The sequence below is a fragment of the Anopheles coluzzii genome, chromosome 2 (genome assembly GCF_943734685.1).
Source record: "Anopheles coluzzii chromosome 2, AcolN3, whole genome shotgun sequence".
In the NCBI taxonomy this organism is placed as follows: Eukaryota; Metazoa; Arthropoda; class Insecta; order Diptera; family Culicidae; genus Anopheles; species Anopheles coluzzii.
Genome location: NC_064670.1, coordinates 102,102,329 through 102,129,065, shown reverse-complemented (window position 1 = coordinate 102,129,065; position 26,737 = coordinate 102,102,329). Strand labels below are relative to the sequence as shown.

The 26,737-nt window shown below is 44.4% G+C and overlaps 1 protein-coding gene across 3 annotated transcripts in view; it reads right to left on the bottom strand.

Moving 5' to 3' along the window:
• LOC120950679 (glutamate receptor 1-like) overlaps positions 1-26,125 on the bottom strand; it is a 57,162-nt gene extending 31,037 nt beyond the window's left edge. Inside the window, exons 1-4 of one of the 3 annotated variants that reach the window (XM_040368924.2) lie at positions 25,548-26,125; positions 22,879-23,683; positions 5,452-5,604; positions 2,642-2,899 (exon numbers count right to left, since the gene is read on the bottom strand). In XM_040368924.2, the coding sequence (XP_040224858.2) occupies positions 2,642-2,899; positions 5,452-5,604; positions 22,879-23,083 (616 nt within the window). In that variant the 5' untranslated portion in view covers positions 23,084-23,683; positions 25,548-26,125. The remainder of the gene's footprint in view (positions 1-2,641; positions 2,900-5,451; positions 5,605-22,878; positions 23,684-25,547) is intronic. The other 2 variants (XM_040368918.2, XM_040368921.2) reach the window with 2 other exon arrangements.
• Positions 26,126-26,737: the final 612 nt, after the last annotated feature.

Genomic DNA, 26,737 nt, shown 5'->3' with positions numbered 1-26,737 from the left:
AGCACCTTCTCCAGCAGCGCTTTCCCAGTTTCGACAGGGGAAATGAAATTTGTCGACTGACGGAAGACTTGCAAACTTCGGTGCACCGGGAACCCAAAGGGCGGGGACCAAATTGCAGTAAGCCGTGATGAGTTGGCGAAGCGAAGGGAGTTTCGTAGAATATTAAATCCGTGAACAAGCTGCAGAAAAGGGTGGGGTTGATGAACGGCCATCCCTACCATTTTTCCCCTGGTGTCCTATCCCAGGATGTGGCACCAGGTTTCCGAGGAACGGGCTTAACTGGGTCGTTGCAGTGGCAGGAAAAAGGCAGCACGCTTGGCAATTGCAAGAAAATTATTCACCCATCTCGTAGCCTGTCGTCACCAGGCGAGGAACGTTTCTGTTTTCGTTCGTACCGGATTGGAGATTCTGGTTCGGACTGGGATTTCATTTCCACTTGCGTTTGCACGTCAGGCATATTCTATCAGTCTCGCGAGTCATAATATTTGCACCGGAATGTAGCACAGTAACGTCGGATATCATTCGCAATTAAATGGAGCTGCAATAAGCAATTCCAACCAACCAATTGTACCAATCAATCGTCGATCTTCTTCGCACAGTACAAAATGCATCACAAGCGAATTAACAAAATGTTCCACAAATTGTGATGTAAACTGAAAGCATTCCGAGTGAAACTTGCTTGCATCGTGAAAATAATTGCACTCGTTAGCGTTCTTTAGCTTTCTGGCACCTTTATCCGGTGCCCCGGTTTTACTGGCCCGATCAATACTGGCGAAGCTGGTTCCGGGGGCAGTGAAATGATGAAACAATTATTTGCTTCTCTCAATGGATTTCACCCTGCCGCACGCAACCCACCTTCCGGGAAATGGGAAAATAAACTTTCTCGGTGCTGGGGTGGACCGCTCGGTTGCGGGCGGGTTTGTTGATTGTTCGGCAAAAGTTATGCGAGTGCGGGCGGGGTGGGTATGAGAGTACGTACGGCACTGTAGTTTGATCGCTTTTCGCTGAAGGTATTAGAGAATATTTATTGAGCAGCATGTATTTTTAAGGCTTTTGGTGTGGTTTTAGCACGGGAAAACTTATCCACCCCCACCCCCCCCCTCCTCCGTCCTCGGTGAAGTTATGCAGGAGTCGATTGAAAGTTGCTCCATTGAATGGTTTCGTTCGATTGCAATTGGTGCAAATCGGGGGCAAAACCAGCTGCTGGATGCAGTTCTGCTGAAGGAAGCGCTTATTTAGATAGGGCAGTCTCTTGTGCTTTGTCTTTGGCTAGTGGTGTGTTGAGAAAGGCTGCACATGACATGAATAAAATAAGATATCAATGAAGCGGAGAGCAAAACCATACGGAGACTGTGGTTGATGATGATGAAGAAAATATTATTTCCATATGATACAACGTGCGCATATCACGAGCATTGAGTAACATACGATCGTATGGAGCTTTTGTGATATGTATTTCTGCACTATCAGTTCGGAGTAGTTGCGATGAATCAAGTTCTGAACGTTGTGGTGTTAAGATGTGAACGCATAAATTGCAAATAATACTTTGTAGGCAACGATTGGGAGCTTTGATTGAAGATTGGAATTGATTTTCCTAGTAAAACAACAGTAAAATACATACAACATGCAGGTCGTGCGAAGAGCAATGTAAGCAACAATTTTCCACTTAATCTTTTGGTTCATATTTCTCTTTTTGGATTTCTTCTACCATCATCATGTATGCACAATGAACTGAATCATGTCTCAGGTCTACTCTTTAAAAGATGTTGTTCCTCAAAAATGGGTTTTTTTGCTCATAGAATTATTTTGACTATGTTTGCGAATAAAACGTGTTGTTGTCTATTGCTGATAGCTTATTCTTAAAGAGCGCTTCGAAAAAACCTATCTTCAACATACTCTTGTTTTCTCGTCTAGATGCTTTGCTTTGCGTACATTGGATGGTAGATGTTAGAGAGAAGGGGTTTGATTGGCTTCTTCCCTTCATAAAACAATGCTGGTCAATAAGAACTACTTTAGAGCTGCTGTTCACTGCATGAAAACATTTCTCCATAAGGATCCCTTTGATAGCAAACGCAAAAGAGCTTCTAGAACGTTGGATGCTATGAAGAATGTGTTTTTTTTTCTCGTAAGGACGGCCTGGTTGGCCGTATCATTAAGAATGTGGTTTCAATGGCCAGACAAACAATAAACATGACTTTTTTCCAAAGGAATAAGGTTTGAGTATGAAAAGGACGAATTCTATTGAAGATTGACTTTCTCTAAATACCTTCAATAGTTTATTCAGTGAAATATTGACTTGACGTTCCAAACAGTTGAGTGAATCCACATAGCATAGCATCAATTCTTCATCAGAACATTACAGTCACGTATTAGAATTTCCCTAAGCTTTACCTATTCCACATTCATAACCAACGTCGGTGAATGGATGGAACGTGTGAAATTGTTAATCCTATAAATTCCTTCCGGAGCATATTATGTGACAAGGTTCCACACACTGTATTTAAGTCAAATCGAGGCGAAAAATATCAACCCTCGCGATTGACACGTCTTTTCCTTCTGAAGAACGACGGATCCAATGATCCAGTGCAGTTTTCGATGCCCCCGGGCAAGAAATGTTCCCCCGATTCTCCCAGCCACTTACCGTCATGCGAGTCGTACATGTAGATGATCCGATCCCAGCCATAGTAGCGCACCGTATCGATGATGGCCTGGTAGTAGTCGGGCCGCATGCTGATGGCAAAGTCGAGAAAGCCGGACGAGGGCGTGAGGACCTTCTCCGGGAACCAGGGCGTCACGAACGGCATCTGGAAGGTGTTGCTGTACGAGTGCAGCGTGTCGAAGGAATCCGGCGAGACGGCTCCGAGCATTGCGAACACGCCGCGCGAAAATTGATTGCAAACTGCGGCGAAAGGGAATGATACGAAGTGTTAGTAGACGTTTGATCAATTTACTTCCCCAGCTTCAGTGGGTTGAGGCAGTCAAGGGCTGATCAAAAGTTAGCTGATGATACATTTGCGTGAGTAAATGAAACAACGTGGAAAACATAAAATGAAATGGGTTCTTGTGATGGGTTGGCACACTTCTTTCGGGTGGATAAGTTTCCGGAGTCTCAGGTGCTCAGGTCTCAGGACTTTAAGCATACAGGGATATAGGGTGATAGAGCGGGATAGCGAGTGAGAGTAATTTTGTATGACAAATTGAATTATTATGCCAACATAGTCTCAAATGAGGTGTTTTCCCCGTACGCAGAATTGTTGTGATCATCAACCTCCTTCCATCGTTGTCATTTATCGAAAAGAACGAATGACGTGTGGAATGTGATGATGTGTTTTCGTGGGACATACTCAGAATGTTAGAAACTTGTTGTATGAGCTGCAGTGGTAATACATAATCTTATTATCGCAATCGCGTTTCTCTCAGCCACTGTCACCGTATTCTGGAAGCGGTGGAAGCTGTCGGCAATGTCATCAACAACATCAAAAAGCCACCATCACACCACATAACGCACTGATGAAACCATATTGGATGTCTCCTGGGCGGCTTCCGCGCAGTGCAGCCGATTGGATCGATTTTATCGAATTGACGGCTGTGCGTAATTTGGAAGTTTGATTAGCGAGATCAGCATGCCGTAGGCTGTTTAAGGTGGATGTTTATGCAAAGATGTTGATGATATTGCATGGAAGTGTTATTGAATTATAATGTAGGAGCAACAGGATCGATTCCAGGATCTCGTTGAAGGAGTTGATGTTATTATTGAAACGGTTGTCTATACAATTTACTCATATGTTCTGGTACACCAAGAGCTCAGTCGTCACATGTATACAAATTTACAAAAGGATAAATTAAAAATAACTCTTTTGATCGCATCGTGGTCTTGAAATAAAACAAAAGGATTCGACACAACTCTCCCTAATTGCTTTTGCTCGACAAACCGTCCGAAGCCTTCCTTCGTGCGCTTGTTATTCAATTAATGCAAAACATGAGAGGCCTTAATTCAATTTCGTTCTCTTCCACCAACTCCACGGCGTTTGCGGCACAGCACACAGCCCACACGACGGTAAGGTATCGGATATTTTCATTGTCATAAAATGTCCTTCGTCGTACGTACGTACGTACGTAAGTGTGTTGCTGTTACTCCTTTTTCGTGCCTTGCTCGGCCGGTTGCGTTACGCTTCCGAACACACACAAACGCAAGACTGAAATTGTAGAATTAAATTTATTTACCCGCGCCTTTTGGTAAAACATTGCCAAACACGTTACACGCCTTCCGCCGGTGGTTCTGCCTTTCTTTGACGGGTTCCCGTCCCTTACAGAGAGCGTCAAATTCTCATATATTTTCATTATTTATTATTGTTTTGTTTGCTGAGCGTCTTAAGGCTGCACACATGAGAACGCTAATGCTAGCTGCTTCGATTCATTGTGGCGTCTTTCGCAAGGGAACTTAGCGATGGCATGGGATGCTATTTTCGGGTTACGAGTGTGACGGTTTTTCTGGCAGTAGCAGTAGGAGCTCGTTTCGCGAGAAAGCGCTTCCCTGTCAACCGTTTCAATGGTGCCGGTGGTGGTGTAATTGGAAGAAGGTTCCCATCCGTAACCAACTGTGCCAAATTCTTGGCAACGCACAACTCCGCTGTGAGTGGCGCTTGAGGGGATCCTTTTTGCGTAATGAGCCTGCTGGCACAAAATAAAGACGAATATATGTGTGTACAATTCAAGAATGATGAAGATGAAAAGAGGTTGCTATACAATTGCGCGTCACTGAAAACAAATTACGCAAAGAGACAGACGCGGCGCTTGAGGTCTCCTCGCTCACAGTGCGGCGGTTGTGCGAATCACTCCAAACAAAATTAGTATTGTTGATTTTCCACCGCTCATCAACATCATCCTCATTGCGAGAAACTGTGCAAAGCGTGAAGCCAGCATGTTCTAGCTGTTGCTTAGTGATCGATATTAAATGCATGTATTTGTTTGGCGCCGTTTAATGCTCCCAGCGTTTCGAGCTATGCACACAAGCAATTTGTACTATTTTCTACTCACACTGACTCACGCTGAAAATAAAAGTGATTCCAAAACGCAAAAGCTCTGTGTCAATTCGCACTCAAAATTACGCTAGCATCGAACACATTATCACCATTCTCTGTGTTTGCCCACGCCAAACATTTACTTCCCATTGTGCAAGCTCAGTGGCTGTTTGCGTCCCAAACGCGGTGTGTTTTCCAGCCACAAATAAAGGCGAATTGAATTTTCCCGGAAAGTAAAGCACGCCAATTTTGGGAGGGCGGCGTTTCCTTTCTGCTCAATTTCATCGCTGTTGTTCAAGACGGACCCTGACTGTTTTGGGATGGTGGTGTAACAGGAAATTGAATTATTGTTAATGTATTCTGAGTAATTGAAAAGTGAAACACGAAAACACGAAACATTCGTGGAATGTACTACACCCGCAATACTCACTCAGCTTGGAGAGCTTGAATGCATCGGCCGTGTTGATGACGTCAACGTACGCCTGCAGCTCGAATCGCCGGGCCGTCACGTTGAGGTTGTGGTTGAGCATCGCGAACTTAAACGCAGACTGTATCTCATCGGTGCCCTGCTCGAAGATTGCACCTGTAAGGAAGAAAAATGAATAGAAAGAGAGAGAGAGAGAGAGCAAATAAGTGTGTGAGAACAATAATTAGAGACGATCAAACTGAGCGGGCATTAAATCCTCCTCCCTTGGCAAGGAAACCCCGGCAAAACGGAAACAATTGCCCGCGATGAAAAGCAGATCACGAGCTATTTGCTGTTAAATTTGGCGAAGGAAGGAAAGTAAATTGCCTCCACATCGCAATGGCGTCGTCTGTTGCACGCGGACAGCGCATCGAAGCTTAGTGCGCGGAGCAACGGAAACAACGGCTACAATCGTTCACTTGTGCTCTGTTAATGCTGTAATTGGAATGACAGTTAATTTGATGGTGCCTTCTCGGGGGGCTTCCGTTGTTCCCGGCACATAATTTCGTTCATCAGCGAACTCATTTCCATTGGCTCAGTGCTCTGTATCTGTTGCTGCTGTAGCTTTTCGTGTTACGCTTTTTGTGATTTCCTGCCATTCATTTCCTGCCCAAACACACGGTACGGAAACAATGAAACGCTAAACAGGCTTAGCAGGTCGGGTGGAAAATCTTCGGCAAACAATTACAACAAAAGCCACTGTGTGTGTGTGTGCAAAGATCAGAAAAAAACATACACCAACACACATACTTAAGCAAAGTGTACCATCCTTTCCCTTCCCCTCCCTTTCCCCGGGCGGTAGATGGAAATGGTTCAACCGTACTGAAAACAATTTCCGGCTACCCAATTGGAAAGGTGTTTTTTGAGAGGTGAGCATTATACGGGTACGGAAATGGGTGAACTTAGGACGCAATATCCTATTAAAGGAGGATCGGTTGCGTTCGGTGAGACCGATTGTTCAGCTCGCTGGCAGGTTTTGCGTCGCGTGACTAACGAACCGGCCCGGAGAGGATATTTGCGTGACGATCGGTTTCACTTTTGGCGCTACAGGTTTTGGCGCACTCACGGTAGGTACGGTGAAGTAGGCTTTATTGCCATCTGGTTTGGTCGCTTGAACTTGAAAAGGCAGAAAAGGTAGAATTGGCTGGAATATCAAAGTGACGACCAGTTGATTTGAAGAGGAGAAAGTTATAAATCATTTATGTTAGTTGATTATAGTTTGATGAAAGTTCCTATTTTATGATTTTGAATGAAGTAGTTTTACTCTAATATACCAACTATGTTTATTTTAGTTTGATTTTATATTGAGTCATGCACAGAATTGAACTATCAGCGAACATGGTAAGGGACATGACTTCTGTCACTCAAATTCCGGTGCGATGTATTGTCATAGGTATAGAACAAATAATTACATAAATGATATATATGAATCTTTGAAATGGATAGCAAACTATTTCGGTTCCAGTTATAGGAAAACTAATCTAATGTGAGTATCAGAACAGAGACCAGCGAGAGAGAATGCTCTTACCAAACATGGTTGCTTTATCAAACATAAGGGCCTAGTTTCAGGATTAGAACACTACTTAGTACCTAGAAGCACTATAAAAATCTATAATATACAAAGCTATTGATTGGATTTGAGCTCAAATCAGTTTATAATGTAGTGACGAGGACGCTAGTGCTCCCTGCACTGGAAAACTCCCTGCACCGTGATGACGCGTTATAATGAAACAATCAATTTAACAGCTTCATCAAGCATTAAGTGTGCTAAGCAGTTGCTGAAGAGTTGATAACCTCTAAATGTATAAACAACTGGCAGGTTAACGAACCTGCCGTAACCCTTCCGTAACGACCCAATCTTCATTAAAATAATCAACGCAGCTGTACCCACCCCGAAACTTAATTATTACTTGATCAGTGTAACAAGTTTGTCTGCGAAATGGCACTTCGCAAGGACAAGTGTCAAGCAGCGGTGGAAGTAGGGCCGGAATTCCATCAGCGCAATTTTGGTGATGGATGAACAGGAATCACTCGGCGCGGGTAAACAGCCGCAGCAAATGCAGCTCAAACCTTAGCTATTTAGATAATTGATTAGCTTCTAAGTATGCGAAGCAAACTCGTTTAATCTTCATCCACCATTTCCAACGCACGCAGCCACAAATAGAGCAGAACTTTAAGCGTAGCATTGCGACGGGATTGTTTGAATTGCTAGCAACCGCGCTTAAAATTCAGTTCACATCGACCAAAACGATCGACCTTCGGTGTACGCGAGCTCGCTTGCAAAGGTCGCACACACACATAGTACACACAGCATGTGTTTGTGTCACGCAGAGGGCGATAATTCATATAAAAATGTCCAGCTCCGTGACCGGCAGTATAGCACTTGCGGGAGATATCAGTTTCCTCGGGGGCAATAGTTTACGAAACAGTGCTACGAGAACGAGAAAGGGAAATAAAATATGAGAAAAAATGGCGTTCCACGCGCTTCTCGCTTTAAACGATCGTGGGCAAGAAACGGACAGAAATTAATTAAAATTTTATCCACCGCTTACCGGCCCGTCTGATAAAGAATTCAGCTCGAGAAATGGAGGTTCGTTGATACAGATAGCACAGACAGTGCAGCCGTTTTCGTTGGAGCATGGAGACGGTGGCTTGTGGATGATGAATTTTGCAACACAACCACCGTTCGGAGGAGAATCCGTGAGAATCGGTCGGGTTTTCCCAACAGTCGTCCCGTGCCGTGGGGTCGGCCGTGACGTGACCCCTTGGAATGGTCCTAGATGAATGTTCTAGGATCGATGGGAAGGGAACAGGTCGATGGGGAATTTGCGGAAGAGCAAATGGAGTCATGATGCCATCGACAACATTCCGCTCGGTCGAAGAGTGGTTTGCTTGAAACCCGAAAACCTCCAGCCTTGGAATGGTTATGAAAATTTAAACAGGTCCGCTAAGTGTGCTGGCGCCGAATAATAATTTTGCAATTAAGCCACCATTAAGCGCTAATGCTACTGAATTGCCTTCGGTTCGTGATAAGAATTTAATTAGTGTACCCCGTTGTGGTGGTGAAGCTTTTCAAGAAGCTTCGGTTAGGCTTCGGATCGGAAATGAACGCGATAAGCTTGGGCTACTACAAAACTTTGGGGCTTTAACATAGAGTTCAATACACGCATTTAAATTTGAAAGGGAAATCGATTCGTTTCTAGTTCAGAGACTTTTTCACAGAGCTTCAATATATTATAGTAATCGTATGAAAATGCTACCTTCACAAGAAACACATTTACAGAATTTGGTGTACTTCCTAGCGTCCATTCGGCTTGCTGATTGTCTTAGTACATTGTCCTTCCGCATTCGTTTGCCCCGTTTAGCCCCCTCCAATAATTGCTGTTGTTTTGGAATGTTTAAGAAGATAATTTAATTTCACAACCCTCCAGAGTGCAGCCCCGAAGCCGAACGAGTCGAGGGGCAGTCGAGAACGAGCTAAATACTTAAGCCATTATCATTATCATTTCAATGGCAGCCGACCAGTTGCTGGAATTTGGTTGCGTTCGAACAAACATTCTACCAAAAACATCACCAGCAGCTAGCACAATAAACAGCATGAGCAGTAGCAGCAGCAGCAGCAGCATGAACAGGACGCTCATTTGCGTGTCTGTATTTGCTTTCGGGATTAGAGTGATAAACCTTTTATTAAGGGTGAATGTAAACAAACGGAGCTCTTAAGCTGCAATTTGAATAACTATTAATTTTACCATTTTCTTCGAGATGGCCCGGGGGCGAGTCCTCTGAGAGAGAGAAAGAGAGAGAGGTTGCGCGGAAAAGGCCAAGTGGAAGGCAGCGTTGGCGTGGCCGTTTGCCTTGCCGTGTCCACTTAATGTTTCAAAGCTTTTATTGTACCGTTAAAGAGCGGTTCGCAGCATTCGCAGAACTTTACCATTTTTGACCTGTGTTTGACTTTGGGGACAGGGACTTTGGGGCTGAGCGTTCTTTGGTACGAGATGATGTTGATGGTGGTGTTGGAGACTGATTTGCTGCAAGTCACATTCAAATTGTGCTCGTTCGTAGAGTTTACGATCTTTAGCAGATTAATTGTTGTTTGGCGAAGAATCGTTTGAGAAATGTCCAGTGTTTGCTGTAACGATGCTTTCGCGCAACTTTAGCATTGCTTCGTGGGGTTTAAAGTTCAAAAGCTAGAGTTGTAAAACATTAAATGATGATTTGCAAAATCGCTGTTTTCTGCATGTATTTTAATGGTAGACTAAAATTAAATAAATAACAATATAAAAACACTGAACATCCACAACTCCTTTTCAAGAAATGGAGCGACGTTCTAATTCTAGCCAATTTCAGCTTCACCGGAGCTGCGTTTCATTTAATTAATAATGTTTTCCTCCTCCCATTTTAGGAACCTTCACCACCGTTAAAACCCCGTGCCGTGCCACAAGTGAGTAGCCGCCACTCTCGCCGTAGTAGAAATCCAATTTGCGTGACATCAGCCCAAATGGGTTTCGTACCTGGATCGATAGAACCCATCTCCTGCCCTTCCCGTGCTCCTCGCCAACAAAGCCGGAAGCCACGGAGCCAATGAGTCACAAACTGACCAAATTTCCTTCCTGTCGTGCTACCGTGCTACAGCGTGCATGGGGGGCCAATACACAAGGCGCATCGCGGGCAGCATCTCACGGTCGCTCCACATTATTCGATTATATCATCTAACGGATGCGCATTTCACATTAGCTATGCTGTGTGGCCCGTGCTACGGTGTACGGTGGCAAGCGAGCTCCCAACCAACCAACTTCGGACGATGGCCAGCGTCCAACGCTGGGGTCCGGGGTCGGATAGCGTCATCTAATTGAAGGTGATTTGTTGAGATAGCGTCCGTGGTTCCGGGCGCGGCTCGAAACGAAACTGGCTCATAAAATATTCCTACCGTATTAGGTATACCGGGAAATTTCCACCACTAGGAAACAAACGAAAAAACACGCACACACAGACACACGTAAACTCTCGGGTCAAGCTTAAAGGTTAGTTAGTGTTTCGGCGCTTAAATAGATGCTGCTGTGGTGGCATCTGCTGCTGTGCTGCTGTGCCCGGGCGATGAGTGATGTGGGGTTGCAGAAAAGAAGCCAGAGCTTCGTGGATAGAGTTCAAGCTCTTCGTACGCTTTTGTTTTGACGGCGAGTTTTTTGGAACGCGTGGGCAAAGCCACTTGCACGATAAAACGCTGTTCCTACATTGTTGTCATCCGAGCTTGGGTGAATATTTCATGATTACCGGTACCAGCGACTGTGCAAAATAAGCTCAGCTGGTTGCTAATTTAGATTGATGATATTTAATTAGTTGCACACGTTTCTCCCTTTTGTACCAGCATCATCTGGCGTTTGATGTTTATGTTGGATGTGCACGTGATGGGGAATCACATGCGAACGGGGCCGTATGCTTTGGTGTTTTGATCTGGATGTAACACACAAACTTGGCGTAGGCAGTGCGTGATTTTGCTCTCAGCTCCCCGGCTGATAAATGCTGCATACTTTTGCTGATGATGGCCTTGAAAGATGATGATGTGAGTAGGAATTGGGCATCAATTTTCGCTCTTTATCATTCGTCTTTGTTTAATAAATGAAGCACACAGAGTTTAGCGAATTTGATTACATCGCTTAGACTAGTTTAATTTCCAATCATCAGTAGTTCATTGTCGCTTGCTCTCAAAAAAGGACTACCATAAACTACCACCAGGGGAGAACCAAAGCTCACTTTATAAAGCGCCACAGTGCCTCGCTTCATAAAGGAGCAGTGAAACACAAACATTGATTCACAATACCAATGGTACAAAGTGTCCCGAAATGGAAACCCCCGTCTCGATATTTACAGTAAAGTGCTTGAATAGCGGCAACCATTTTTCAAGCGGCAACCATTGTGATTGGAAATTTTCAAAGCAGTGATTTATCTCCCCCGAGATACATTGCAAGCAGTGGAAGGAACGCGAGGAACGAAAGTTTCTGCCACGCTCACGAACTGAAGAAGGTGAGTTGCCTTTCCCAAGGTGATGAATTTCATTCGATTGTGAAAGCTTTAAACTTTTTCGTACGATTTTGGGAGCTTTTGAATGCAAGATTAATGGGAGAAATAGGTAATGCGATCGAAACTGCGTCGCTTTTCGGGCGATAAGAAAGATTGCTGGCTGCTGGTCTTAAATAACACTTTAATAAAGTGGCAAAGTTTGCAACACGATTGAAATGAAAATCAAAATCGCGTTTTTTTACATTTAATGGCAATTGCTACATTTTTGAAACGAACGAACAGAACGAAACATATTAACCACCAGCACAACATTGAATGTGAAACAGCACACGCTGTGCACGTTTCAAAATCTCCATTGAACGCATCATTGCGGAAAACAAAAGTGATTAAAAGTTTTCGCAATTAGTATTGCGTTTCCTCCGTACTGTTTATCATCACTCCAGCACCCCGCTCCATAAGCCCCTGGTGATTCTCTGTTTTGCGTTCGCTCGCTCGCCAGGAACACGTGTTGAGAGCTTTTGAAATGGGTGCGGGGAAAAGTTTAGCGCACCATTGTGTCAAACATCTTGTCTTATTTGAATCACCGAACAAGTGGAACAAAAAAAACGAAAGAAAGAAGCAAGGAAGAAATTCAATTTTATGGTACAAAATCCCTATCCCCACCAGCATCCATCTAGCCTACGCCTGCGCTAGGGCGAAAGTTTCCCGAACGCTTCGGGGCGGCAAGACTTAAATGGCACCATTTCTATTTACGGTACGGACTGTACAGCAAACTGAACAGAAATAAATCGCAGAAACCGGTGGCGGTGCGCGAAAACCGTACGCAAATAAAACGCTGACGAGCGCAGGACCACAGGAGGAAACAACGGCCAGCCAGAGGAAAGGCAAAAACTTCCAGCGGCAGAAAGGAAAATATGAATTAAACAAAATATAAACACTCATAAAACAAATCGCGCTTTGCTGTGGCTGTTGTGAGCGGTGCAACGGTGTGACGGCATGACGGCGCCGTTGTGTGTGTGTGCTACAGTGTGGTGAGGAAAAAATACGACCAATGGGCGCAAAAAAGAAGCGTGCTTTGTGATGGCATTTTGATTTATTTTTTGCTCCAGTCTGGTTGTTCCGTGTTTTTTTTTCTCTTTCTCTCCTACTTTAACTTTAACGTTCGCTCACGATCGCTCACAAAACACACCGGTTTGCACTGGGGGAACGGTTTTCCACCATCCTTATTCGCTTATTCGCACTGGCACCGACGACTTTTGCCCTCTGATGACGGTGCAACCGTGTCCGGAGCGAAGGGCTCAGAGCGAGTTAGAATTATTTAAACGGCTTCTCTCCGTCACCTGCTGCTGTTTTGTTGGCTTTTGAAAAGTGATTGAATTCCGTTAGAGATGGCGGTTGGTGAATATTGCATAAATTTCATCACGTTGATCCTTGGGACCGCTGGTACGTCGAATGCAGTGAATGCCATTTTTTCCTCCCTCCTCTGCAAAGGCTTCTTTTGGAGAAAATCGTCACCCGCCCAGGGGATGCAAAATTTAATTGAATCTATTGAGTTGATTGACCAGCAATTTTCTCGAACCACGTGATTGAAAGGGATTGGTTTTGGTGCGGAAAGGTCGAGGCGGTGCACGCAAAACGTTGCAAATCATTTTCAATAGATTGAACTGGGTTAAAGCATTTGCAGTTTTTCTTGGTCGTGGGTCTCAACCCCGCTCAATTGTTTCCTTGAATTTTATTAGATTTATCGACATCCGGCAATTCAATTGAGTTGAGGTATTACATGCTGCAAAATGATGAACACAACTTTTCATTCCGTGTTTTTATCCGTCTTCTCCATTTCAAAAGTATGTCTTTGTTTGTAGCTTAAAATTGAATTTACATTCCAAATCGAAAGGATGACAGCATGCATTCTTCATTTCCTAAATATTTTCCATTATATTGTTTTTGAAATGCCATTTTGATTGATTTTCGATTGATTGGTTTATATATTTTTTTACTTTCTTTCTCTTCGTCGTTGGAAAACAAAGCGCAATAAAGCGGCTCTGCTGCCTTCCCACACACACACACACACTCTCTAGGAAACAATGTAAATCAATGTAATGGTATTTCGAAACACACAGCATCACTTCTCCATCGTCCTCCATCGGATCCATCCAGCACGACGGTGAACAAATCCAAAGAATGTTGGATTTTAGTAACAAATGCCAGTGGCATCCCTCGGAACAACAGCAAGAAAACGGTAAACAACCTCGACCAGCATGTCACGAAAGACATGTTCGTATGCTGATTGCAACCCTTTCTCCTTTGGCATTGGCATTGCAGCCTTATTTTGGTTGGCTTTTGTTTGGCGGGCTCTATTAACGTCATCTTGCCATCGCATTCCAGAGCGATGTCAGTACCAATGCGGCATTGGCAGATCACAAACACACACACACACACACACAAACAATCGAGAAACAGGCTCGTGAGAATGCGGCCAGCGTAACATGAATACGATTCCGATTGACTGCGATTTATTCGGTCGTTAACGGGCCGTAACGCGGACCAGTATGTGTGTGCGTGGAGAGAAGAGGAAAAACAGCCGACCTAACTCGTTTACGACAGGGCGGGTGCCCTTTCTTGCTAGCGAAAGATTTTTGTGTACTTGTGCTTCCACCTTAATGTTCACATGACAATCTGGACTGGTCTGGTTGGGCATCGGTGCTTTCCATCCAACAGAGCACTGGCACTGAATGCGTGCGAAGAAGTAAAGGTAATGATTATGATAAAAAAGACAAGAAAAACAGTGCGGCATTAACGCGTGTGTATGTAAAAAAAGAGGACGGAAAGCACCTATAAAGCAGCTCAAAACATTGCGGAAAGTTAACGCAACAACAAAAAAAAGTGTGATCATAAAAACCAGGCTTACAGCAAAGCGCAACAATAACCGACACCGTTTGAGCGCGTTCCACACAGACTCGATGCTAACCGGGCGCTACACTTTATCGAAAATTGATTGATGTTTGTCACAGGGGCGTGATGGAAATCGCTTAAATGGAAATGCTTTGCTCCAACCAGGTGGAAGGGCTCCATTCACGCTTTCAGCCTTCCCTTCGTGCGGTACTTTCTTTTTAGCACTGCGAGCCTGCAACTTACCAACTACTGGCCAAAGCAAACAAAAGCATCGGTTTGCTGGATATGAGGTTGAAAAGGTTGGTGCAGATAACGATGGTGAAGTGTACAATGGTTCGTTAGCGAGGTTAACGATTGGATCTGCCTGCTGGCGTAGCATTGGGCGAAAGGGCATTTGCTTTAACTATGTGTTTGCATTGACATTGTGGTTGTTGGTGTATGTAGTAGCGTAAAACATGTGTGTTTACTACAAAGCAAACAGTCACACATAGAAAACATTAAAGTTGATGAAATTGCCATGCTGTAATAACTACTACAGAAAGATAATTTAAAATAATTAGTGCCACAATGTGATATTTAAAAGACATTTTTTTTAATATGCTTTACTGAAGGACTGATCATCCAGAAATCTCCTAGGAAAGCGGCTTTAATATCACATTTTTCACTGACAGAGTATCTTTACGGATAAAAATATTCCTGAAACAATAATTCCTTTTTGCTTCAAAACACTTTCCTCTCTTGTTTGTTTATCCACTCCTATTTTGCGAGCGGCAAACAGGGATGGATTTTAAATTTTTCCCATCCAGTTACAAAATTTGCACACTCTACCACCCATCGCTTACACCCATTACAGCACAAAACGCAAAAGCGGGACAAAATGAAACCAAACTAGTTGGGGTGTTTTTGATGTGCAACGGTGGTTCGTGCTGCATGTCCGTAGAAGAAAGTTTTTGTTTTCCACTCGTTCCACTTGTGTGTTAACGGAAAGCAGGAGAAATCCACTGCCAAACACGGTGATAAATAGAAGGATTGAACAAAATGTACCGCCACCGTAGTCAGCACTTTCGTGGCTGCGATGTATTGAAGTATGAGAAGAATGTTGCAAAAAATTAAGCCGATTACTGTACTGTATAAATCACGTTTATCCGCAATGAAGTATCTCACAGCACGCACATCATGCGGTGTTTCATCCCGAATGTGAGCTGTTTCCCTTTGGAGGAGACGGTACAGAGTGTATTTTAATGTTTCATGTATTACAAATCGGTTTATCACATAAAGTGTGTGTATTAAAGTACGCCAATAGCATAGGCACTATTGGATATTTAATGCGTTGCTTATAAGAATTTGTTGTGAAGTGGAAAACGGCAACTTTACAACGACACAGCTTCCAACAGGAAAACATATTATATTCCCAACAGGAAACTTTCCTGTTTATAATATCTCTATCAGTTTCATGCGCATCGCTCACCAGCAGCAAAAACGACATGCAGGTAGAGCTATCTTTCTACTACCACGGACACAAACACCAACACCAAATTTGGCAAGCAATGTTCGGTTTGAAGTTTCTTATCAAACTAGTCACCGCAGCGAAGAAGCGAACCGGCCTGCTAACGTCAGCCCTATTTGTTATCTTAATTAGTGAGATACTTATCTTGTCTGCACAGTTTGAAAGCTTTTTTTCCCTGCCTGTGATCCGGGTGTTCGGGTTTGAATATTTCGTCCTCCCTCCGGGACCGGGACCCTACGACTCCCCTTTCCGAACCACTCACCGGGTCTCTCGCGAATAGATTGAAGAGTGTTTCTGTGACACTCTTGACTGCATTCGAGCAGGACCACCGGACAGGGGCAGCAAAAAAGCCGGGTGAGCCTTTTTGCCTTTCCTACCACTACCCTCAGTCCCTCCACCGCTCCACGAGAGTGTGGCATGTTTGCTGCTAACCGGCGAGGAACAAATTTCTGGGGAGTTACTGCTATCTATCTATTGCCGCTTTCCATCGCTCCGGTGGACGATTATCTTGGTGCTCGGTCTTGTATCACTACCACCAGGAAAGGACCCACTTATTTGCGTCACTGGTATCGTTTGGTAGCGAAGGCAAGAAGCTGTGTGTGTGTGGGTCGCTTTTTCTGATCTGCAAACGCGCCGGAGCAACTGTAAGCAGCAGCGAAACTGGCTGGTGGCTGGGAATGGTTGGTTGGAAAGTTAAAAAGTATCACAAATCTGTGATGGTAGCGCGGCCTGTGGTGTAGATGTAAATAAGCACTTTTTATCGCTAGCTGAAAACTTTCAAGCATCCCGGGGTTCTGGGGGGTGTTTTGCGCCAAACAGAAGGATAACGTTGCTGCTTCGGAAGAAAGTTTTGGCGGCGAAACGCCAACGGTTGCTCTCTCCATTTGGATGGCTGTATCGGGGCAGCAGACAAGCACAATTTCTTCTCCACGCTGCTGTGATAGTTAAAATTCCAACTTGCCTTGAAATAACCTTCCCTCCAATTGGCCCAGCGAGCGTTGTCGTACGGTCGTTGTTTATGTAGAATAATTTTGCCGAAAAAGAATTTTGCAATATGCAAAGTCGAACTGTCTTTTTCGGCGCCGCTGCACACACAAAAAAAAAAAACTGTGCTTTGTGAATAAATTTCAAAGCAATTTATTTCAATTTTGTTTTTGCAAAGGATTGTCGCTTTCCTCGCACAAAATGTTCTGCTGGGTGTTGTTTTCCAGCAGTCAGCACGCTTTTGTTATGCTCAAATATGGCATTTAAATATGAACAGACAGGATGCATAAGCCTTCCGATTCGATGGGTCGTCCCTTCTGGCTGCTGGGACGGAAGTTTGTGCAAAGTATGATTTAATTAAAAGATTACCGCATATGTTAGCCACAGCCACGAGGCTATTGGATTGTCGGTGATTGAATTTAGATAAGATGGTTTCAATTAAAATAATTCGCAGTGAGTGATATACTGGATACTCTTTAAACGAGAGACCACTACGGCACGCACATATATATAAAGGATTGAAGCGAAACGAGTGCTTAAAATCGCATTTCAAAAAGCTAAGCATTCGTTTGAACTTCGCACGAGGAAACTTTATCTTCAGGATTAATTTGATGTGCTTCAGAGCCCGTGTCTTCACGCTTGTCATAGTCAAGCAACTAGATAGGCGCAGCTCCGAGCTTTACAACTCAGATAACCGAAACAGTTCCATAATTAAATCGGTAACATTTGTTTGTCGAGTTTCCTCCTCGCTCCCCCCGAACGCCTCGGAGGATGTGGTAACGATTTTAAGTGTGTAAATTATTTCAAAACCAGCTGTCGACGACAGTGTCAAAACCGGGGCATGCACAGCGAAAAACGGAAGACACCGGCACAGGAAATTAATTATAAACAATCAATTCTACATTCTCGACAGCGCGCCGTTCCTGTAGCTTTTTCCCGAGCAAAACCCGATTCCCAAGAAACAGCCATCTAGTTTGATGAGTTTGCCGCGGCACAACCGCAACGTGCAGCGTCGTCCTTTACGGCGCCCACAGTCGTATGCTACTGCTCGCTGGCTGGAAAACGGAGGAAGTTTTTAATCACATCAAGATGTTGAATTTAACCAAATATCCGCTGCTCTGTAGCGTGAAGCAATGCGTAAATGGATTGGAAGCGGGAATGGAGTGGCGTGGCGCGTTGTTGGCACCATGCTGGCAATCGCAACCGAAACATACCGACAACTTAAAGGCTTTTTTTTCTCGGTAGTGTGTGTTTGCGTTGGTTGGGAAAATGTTTGGTTTTGTTTTTCGAGTTTTCGGTGGTGTTTAGGCTCAAATCAAGCGAAAGTAAGTGTTACGCTTCAGTTAGAACGCTTTAGCCGCTCGTGGATGCTGTGTGGTGGTGATTTGTAAGACAAAAGTTCCGATTCTTTTGCTTGAGAAAACCCAACAAACCGCTGCGCAAGACAGTTAAAATCGTGCGAAAATAAAAGTTTCTCTCTCCTGTGCGCGCTTTGTGCAATCTGATCTTTATTCCCATTTTCAAGGCTAAACGGACATCATTAATCCATCCGCAATAAGTAAAGGAAAAAAGCGGATAACAAAGTTTGAACAGCTCGAACGGTTTCGAAGCCGCTTTTTTCTTATCACGGGCAAGGTATTTTAACGCTTTGCTGCAAGTCCCACTTGAGCTTGGTGTTGCTGCAACTTTGAAGAACTTGTTTTCCCGTTTCTTTGTGTTTTTTTGCCTTTCTTTTAAATTCTTTAATCTGCTTTATCCTTTTACTACTACCAGCAGGCACAGTGGTTGAGTGTGGCATATCGATTCGCCACTGTGAAACGATGAAATTGAGTCACACCATTAACCAAAAGTTGCAAAAAGGCTTGAAGTAGCACCACTTTCTCGTATAAAGTTTGCAATATGAATGCCGTTCCCTTGTGACGGGTTGGGGTTTGAATCATAATATCTTATAAGAAGAACGGGGAAAACAGTGGAAAAGTACTTTAAGCTTTGAGAGTTTTTTTGTTGTAGCAGCGTAAATGAAACTCTTTTCTCAAGAGGTTATGATTTTCTCTTTTTTTAAGCACTAAAATATTACCTCGACTACGGGAAAAAACGAGACCTAGGCCGGCTATTCTTCCGGCCTGTTAAAGATCTAAGCGTTTTATGGAAGCTTTTCTTTCGACCACTGCGCACCGAGCGTGAAAAAAACAGCGAATCATGAAACCAGATGCCTAGGAAAGAATTCCGAAAAAATTAACCCTGCATAATTAAGCCAGACTTGGTTCTGGCTCTAGGAGAAGCCATGTTTTTTTCTACTCGCCTCTACCCTAATGTATCAAAACAAAGCGAGAAGAGTGTGAAGGCGAGACCTTTTTCAATTGTCTTCATCAAGTTTCAACCGAATTAAAAGTCTAATGATTTTAATAATCATTTGATTTTTGGAGCCTCTTCATCTGTCCATACCTTCCAAGTGATTCAAGAAAACAAAAGAGTACGAGTTTGCTTTTGAATAATAATGCGCCTCCCCTGTTTTTTTCCTGCATTCAAAGGGTGAAAAGGCAGAAGCAAACGCGGAGGCAAAAAACAGGCAGAAAAGTCCAAATTGTACCCCAGCGTACATCTTGCTACGTGAGAAAGCTGAAAGACATTCCCGGTTTTCCCAAGGATAATATGCAAAAGCTGCTCGGCCGACAGCGCTCGATTGCGTGATCAATTTTCCACTCAACTTGAGCGATTCTGTGTACATCATGCGTGCTTGGTGCAAGGGAGTGAAGAACACAGGTTGATGCCAACGGTGAAGATACGACCGAAAAAGCACTCCCAATGTGCCAATCCGCACGTATGAAAGGAATAAAGCAATCGGAAAAATGTGTCTCGGCGACACAAAGTCAAAAGTGCATCAATGCAGAAACTGCAGCGTGTGAAGGCTCACATACAAACACACCAAAAAAAATATGAGAAGGTACTACAAGGTACACTACCACTTGCCTAGAACGAATACACCTACACAGACAGTGGTGCAATTTTCACAAAAAGGCACATCATCGACAAGCTTCACGGTCATTGGGCTGGTGGTGGTGGGCTGATTGAAATGATGACGGTGACAGGCGGAAAGCGGGAGCGAAAACGGGTAAGGTGTTATTTGAAAGCATGTACCAACATCACACGTTTTATTCGGGGACTCGTTGAAGGAAGAACGGATACAGTTGGAGGGCAGGTGAAACAGAATGGAGAGAAAACAGTAAAATTGATGGATTTCTGCTCGCATAAAAAGGCTGCTGCAGTGGCTAACAGGCGGCTCCCGCATGCGAACGTTCCCGTACGATCGATTTGACATTGATGAATGCACGTCAGGGCAGACAAGTTCGACCTACGGGAAGAGGCGCTCGTGTAGAATGATGTAATTTTTGGGAAGGTGAAAATTTTCCCCAGCTCGATATAAAATCACTTCAAAAGGCTTCTTTCTACGCTGACGATATTCGCCTACAGAGGATTTTCTGATCGTTAGTCACTAGTCGAAAGGTCGATAACAACCTTTTCTCGTGAACAGAAACCAAACGCATGATTAAAAAGCGCATTGAGAGAAGATATGTTGGACCAACCAAAAAAAACTTCCTACGTTTCGTCTGTACGCAACAGGAATACTAATGCGAATGATGCGCCTGCTGTTGCAGGGTGAGATTCGTTTTGGTTTGGAAAAAGTGTGCCATGGACACGAAAAAAATACCCCCAGCAGGACGAAAAGTGTCAAAAGAACGACCATCGCAGTGTATCGCGTGCAGCACAAGGATGCTTTTCGCTTTTTGACTGCACAATCAGCAGCAACACGGTACCGTGTGGAGTGTACGCAAGTGCGAGGAAATTCGATGGTAAGAAGCATGCTCCGGCTGTCCACACTTGCGAATATTTATCGCGTACGCTGAAACTCATCACCAGATCGTCCCGTGGACGGTGAACGGATGGACCTTAACAGTGTGTTTTTTTTGTGGATGTGAAGGGACCTCTAGCGCATACCCAAGCACATCCGATGCCGTATTAGAGCATTTGGGAGTGTCCGTATCCCTGTTTTTTTTTGCTTAGGTTTCTTGCGTGAACGGGCGCACCAAAAGCTGCCCATGCCCGATTTCATTTCATTGCGCGTGAATGCGTTTCTAAGGGTGCAACCAAGTGTGACAGCTTCATCGAGGTTGCCGATATGCTCTGGCTGCGGTCGAGTTTAATAAGCGGGTGTATTGTTCGGCGAACCCCTTTTTTTGGGCCACCCGGGAAGGCGCTGTCATCGACTTTAAGGTCATATGGTTTTGCTTTAGTGAGGTTTTCTTTTTTGGGGGGAGAACCAGCATTTCTGATTTTACTTAAAGCAACTGGTTATTCGCGTAATATGCAACAAAAAAGGATACGTTTTGCTTTTAAGGAATAAAACGCATCTGATTTTTGTTTGTTCTATACAATTTTTTCTTCTCTTACTTTTTGTGAATAAAACTGCAGACGTTTTAGGCCTTATTTAGCCTGAGATAAGATATCTGTCTGTAATTTATTGTCTTCGGTACAGGATAGTAAGGGTTATTTTTGAGGTTACAATTTATACAACATTGGACCGCATTGAGTGTCTCAAGAGCTGCAATATCTATCATGAGTAGTTCCTTGCGGGTTATGTACCTCTGTAGCATATCTGCTATACAGAACTTATTATAATACACACTATCAGCTATAGACACATTGGAAAGCTAAATCACACCATCGCAACACATTCATTATAACACACTCAGCAAATCAGACCATACCATACACATCCGGAAGAGCTCAGGCCACACCGTTCATATAAAAACAATTGTGACACACTTAACAGAACCAACCGAAAAAACCGAAAAAACAATTGTGACACACTTAACAGAACCAACCGAAACGTACTACATAAGCAGGAACAGTTTATGCATTATAACCCAAAGCAGGAACAGTATAAGCATTAAACCCAAAACAGGAACTTAGTGACAAGAACCATCGTTCTTGTCAACAAAAGACAAACGTAACTAGCTGAGTGAAAACAATAACTTTCCAACATACAACCCGGAACCAAATGTGAGAAACCCTTAACTTCTTTTGAGTATAAATAAAACCAATTCCAACCGTGGCAAGTCAGATTCGTTCGGACTGTCAGGATAGGACTATACCCATCCTACATCTATCGACTTCTCATTTAAAGAGTTTAGTTATGTCCCCCTACCCAAGGTAAGGCCTCTAAACTCCAACGTTTCCAGTAAGGGAAACCTCCTAAAGGTTTCTATGATCGCCTGGACGATCAAGTGTCGAAAGTCCGCTTCGGAACAGTATCCACCTCAGTTCTGCTTAATTCGGCAAACGATGACGAAGGCCACCATGGCCAACGCGAGTTCAAAGTTACTACATTGCGAACGACCCAAAATCGAACATACCGTGACTATCTCAAAACATACCACATGGCGACCGTAACAGTCATCAAACATATTGCACCTCTATTGGACCGTTATTACGTTAACGTTATCCATCACTTTTTGGAGGACATTTTGAAAAGGGATAAAGCCGAGTTTTGACCTAAAGTGGACGGTTTATAACCCAACTAGAAAGGAACTAGAAAGACAATATTCTCTCTGGAGAATCAACCACTCCCCACTGAGAGAAGAACTCAAAAGATAGGCTTCGGGATGTGTCCAATATCCGATATGAAATGTGTCCAAACTATGGTATGATAAAAATAGCTTTCAATCAATTCCCAAAAATCCTGAGTGGTACCTTAGCTATCGATTTAAAGTGCCTTCAAAACCAGACTAGCTACAGCCAAAGAATAGAAGTGATCCTTCGTCAAAATCGTCAACGCTAGCAGTGAAAGGATCCTTGCGTCAGTAACATCCATTTCAGTACCGTGGTTCGAAACTTTCGGTCTACTTTACATCGGTATCCGACAACAGTTGTCCACACCTCGTTCAGACACTGCCAAAACCTCGCTCGCAACCCACAAAAGAAACACTTACCTAGCGGGATCTTTTCGGTCGGCGGTTGGGCGTTCGCGCTCACCGGCGTTTGCATATGGCCGAGGGCGACCAGCAGCAGCGCGGCCGCTAATGGGAGCATAATGGTTGGTTTCGATCTTCGCACTACTCCTGCCGGCGACGCAGCATTAGTAGACCGCCAGCTGCGGGAGCTGCTGTTGGCGCTCGTGCCAGTGATTAATTCCATAATTATCGCCCGTTATGCTTTCGGCTTCCGGGACAGTGTGGGCTCGTGCACCAACCGGCACATACACTCATGTACACGAAGAGAGAGCAAGACGCACACAGACACACGCGCGCACAGGGGCACACACACACATCAGTTGAGAAACACACACAAACACACGCACTTGGAGACTTTTTGCTTGTTTTGTATGTACTTTCGCTCTTTCCGGATATCAACAGGACACGGAACAACGATCGTTGTCGCTGTTTTGCTTCTTTTCTTCCTGCAGACTACGGCTGCATGCCGTTAGTGGAAAGTAAATCGCTGCAATCACGGCACACCTCTCTACTACACAATAGGGTGAAACTACAACACAATGCACAGCACCGGGGACAGGTTGTATTTAAATGTGGCGATTTCACGATTGCTTGCTTTGCTTCCGCTTTCCGCACCAAACACCAAACCGGCCACTCGAATAAACAGCTTCGCTTTTGGAGCAGCTTTTTTCCTGCCCTGTTGTTGTTGTTGTTGTTGTTGTAGCTTTATTTAACTGCTGCTGATGCGTGGTAATAAATATTGCTTGCCTTTCAAACGATGGCACCGGAGCGACATGATGGCCTGCTTTGGGAAGCGTGAGGGAGAGAAGAATAAAGAGAGGGCAATGGGTAACAATTTAATTTCAAGGGGTTTGTTGACAAAAATAAGAGGACAAAGGCAAGCTGGTTGCTGTGAAGAAGTTTTGCCACGGGATTAGAGTAACAGGAAGGCTCGGAAAAACAATTTCCTTCCCAAAACAAGGCCTGTTCCTTAGCTCTTATAAGGCTGTGAAGATGCAAGGGTTCAAAAATTCAAATCGTAAAAATTCTATTATTTTATCACTCAAACCGTGCGTTGGCACCGTTCGTTCGCACACAAGGCAATCCATAAATTACATCACCCGGGCGTTATAAATCGTTTGCCACGATGACATATTGATTTGAATAAAGCACGCGCGCGCTATCGAAGCCAAGGTCCCGCTGGCTTAACAGCCAGCGCCCTGACTTTTGAGTGTGCGCTTGCTTTTTTTTTCTTCAAGCATCAAACGCCTACAAACGATCGGGCTGTTCCACGGAACGAAACGAAAAGCATCGGAAAAGCCTTTTTTGCCTGCCGCTCAACCGTAACCGCTGCTTTACGATTCCGGGCCGTCGAAAAACACGTCGCGCCGTTGTGCTGTACCTTTCTGTCGCAGCGCTCTTTCTCCCTGCTGCGTTTCTGCGTTACTTTCTTTGCGTTTGTCTTAGGGCACGGGCTTTGCGACTGGGTTGTGGGTGTGAGTGTCTCTGTGTGGAAGAGGGAAAAATCGATCGAATTTTCACTTTTCGGCAATGGTTACACTGTTGTCGTCAACCGGTGTTCGATGTAAGTATTTTTTTCTCTTTCTATTTATCACGAAATTGAGACTTTTTCACCTCTTATCGCGCACTTGTGAATCGAATTGCGTGGATTGATTTATGTTGCGCGTGGGATGAGCTCCATACCTTTCAACACTGGCAGGGGGAGGGTTTTGTTTTTTTTTGTTTTATGTTTTTTTGCAGCTAAAAATTGAGGAAAGGCAAAATTGATTTTATTTATCGTGAAACCGCACAACATTACGGGGAGTTAGCGCAGCATTTCAGAAACTATTCACGAACATCACAAAACCATTTAAGCGTGTCGAAACTTTTGGAGCATATTAAATAAACTTCTTAGCTACTACTGGTAAACCATTGTGTGCTCGTTTTCACCCTCCAATCAAACCCATCCCACGACCACCAACGCTCAATCACGGCACACACCTATTAACGCGAGCAGGTGAAAAAGTTTACTGCCCCCGCGACCCCTCCACACGCACACTCTTTGCGCGTCCTGCTCGTTGCAAAACAAACGACCAACTTTTCCACTGGACTGGTGTGTTTTTTTCGTTTTGTTTTGCTCCCTTTTGCCGCACCTTTCACTACATTTTAATATTATCCACCGGGAGCAGCGACATTGATAAATGCCGGACACAGGCCACACAATCACACAATCATCAAACAACGCGCAGTATATCCTTCGGTGGGAGGGGAGAGTGAGACGCCACACAGCCACACAAATACACAACAGCGAGATAGACACACAAAAAGCACTAAGGATGGTTGCCAGCAAGACCGCAAGCAAGAAAAGCCAGTGATTTATTGCCTTTTCACGTACAATTTTCAAATGCTTTCAGCCTGATTTAGACGTACGGAGGGAGATCCGGTTCGGCACAAGGGGATTGACGAGTTGCGCTGCCTGTCTGCCTGCAACCCACCCCTGCCTGCCTGTTGACACTTGCGGGCTTTTGCATGAAAAATGAACCAAGCAAACGTTGACCGACCAAAACGCCGGGAGGGATGTAGGCACACAACGAGGTAGGCTGCTCTTTTTATCCCGCCTCATCCGGCGCTAAGCTTCCGTTTTAGCATTGAGCGGGTTTTGCACTTACATTTGTTTATATCACTTGCGAGGTACAGGAAGCACACACCACGGCACTGCTAGCTAGACGGGGGGCTTTACAGCCGGAGCGCCGCTTTTACACGGAATATCATCCCGTACGTGATTCGTTTTGCTGCCACTGGTGCTGCCACTGCTACTGCTGCTGCTGCTTTTGCGTCACTTCCGAGAAAGGATCACTCGGAACACTTTCCAATTTTCTCTCCCTCTTTGAAAATGGGAAGCCAACCTTTGCCACTGCACCGATATGTACCATTAAAGCAGTCGCAATCAGCAGTCACCTGTGAACGTGGCCTAGGAAAACGCCTTCCAAAACGGCCTTCACGTCCTTTGCAGCCTGGTTCACTGTTTCTCCTATTCCTTTTCCTGTTCTTTTTTTTCCCACAAAAAGCTTCCTGACATATCACTCTTTCCGTTCCGGTAGCGAAACAACCGTTTGCCTACGCGCCCATCGTGACTGACGTCTGGTTTAGTACTAAGCCAGCTGCATCCAAGGTAGGGCCCGTTCGCAAGCCACGCGAAGGTTAAACCGGTTCGGGTCGTCCGTTTTGGTACTAAAACAGGGGAGGCTGCTGCTGCTGCTGCTGCCGTGGTTGCTGCATCCAGCATCCATGCGCTGAGAGAAAGAAGGATCCCGGGATGAGAGTTCCCGCACTGAGAGCTGCATGAGATGAGCGTGAGAAGGGAGCGAGATGAGCGTGATGGTGTGTGAGTTGAGATAGGGCTCACGCGTGGGAAGAGAGAGAGAGAGAGAGTACGCTCGGGGTTAGATCTCTGGGAGGCTCGAGACACTGATGTGCGTGTAAAGCGAGTAGAAATTGGGCGAGAGCTTGGAAGGAAGCATAAAATGAAGCAAAAAAAAAAGCTGTAGGTCAAGAAAAATGTGTAGTAGTGTGTAGTAGCTCCGATAGTAACAACAACGAGAAGGACGACTAATAATGGGGTACTCCACTAGATGGCAGCAGTAGTACCAGTTTTGAAACAACTTGTCAATAGATTCTTAAATTAAATTCTAAAAAGAAGACATTGAAGAAGGTTTACGGTACGGGTCTTCTTAAATTTGTTAGTGCGTATAGGAATTCCTCCTTACAATTCCCTTTGGAGATTTCTTATGACAAACGGACTTGATGCCATATTAACTATCAAGGCCTGAAGCAGACATCTTCTACCACATCCTATCTA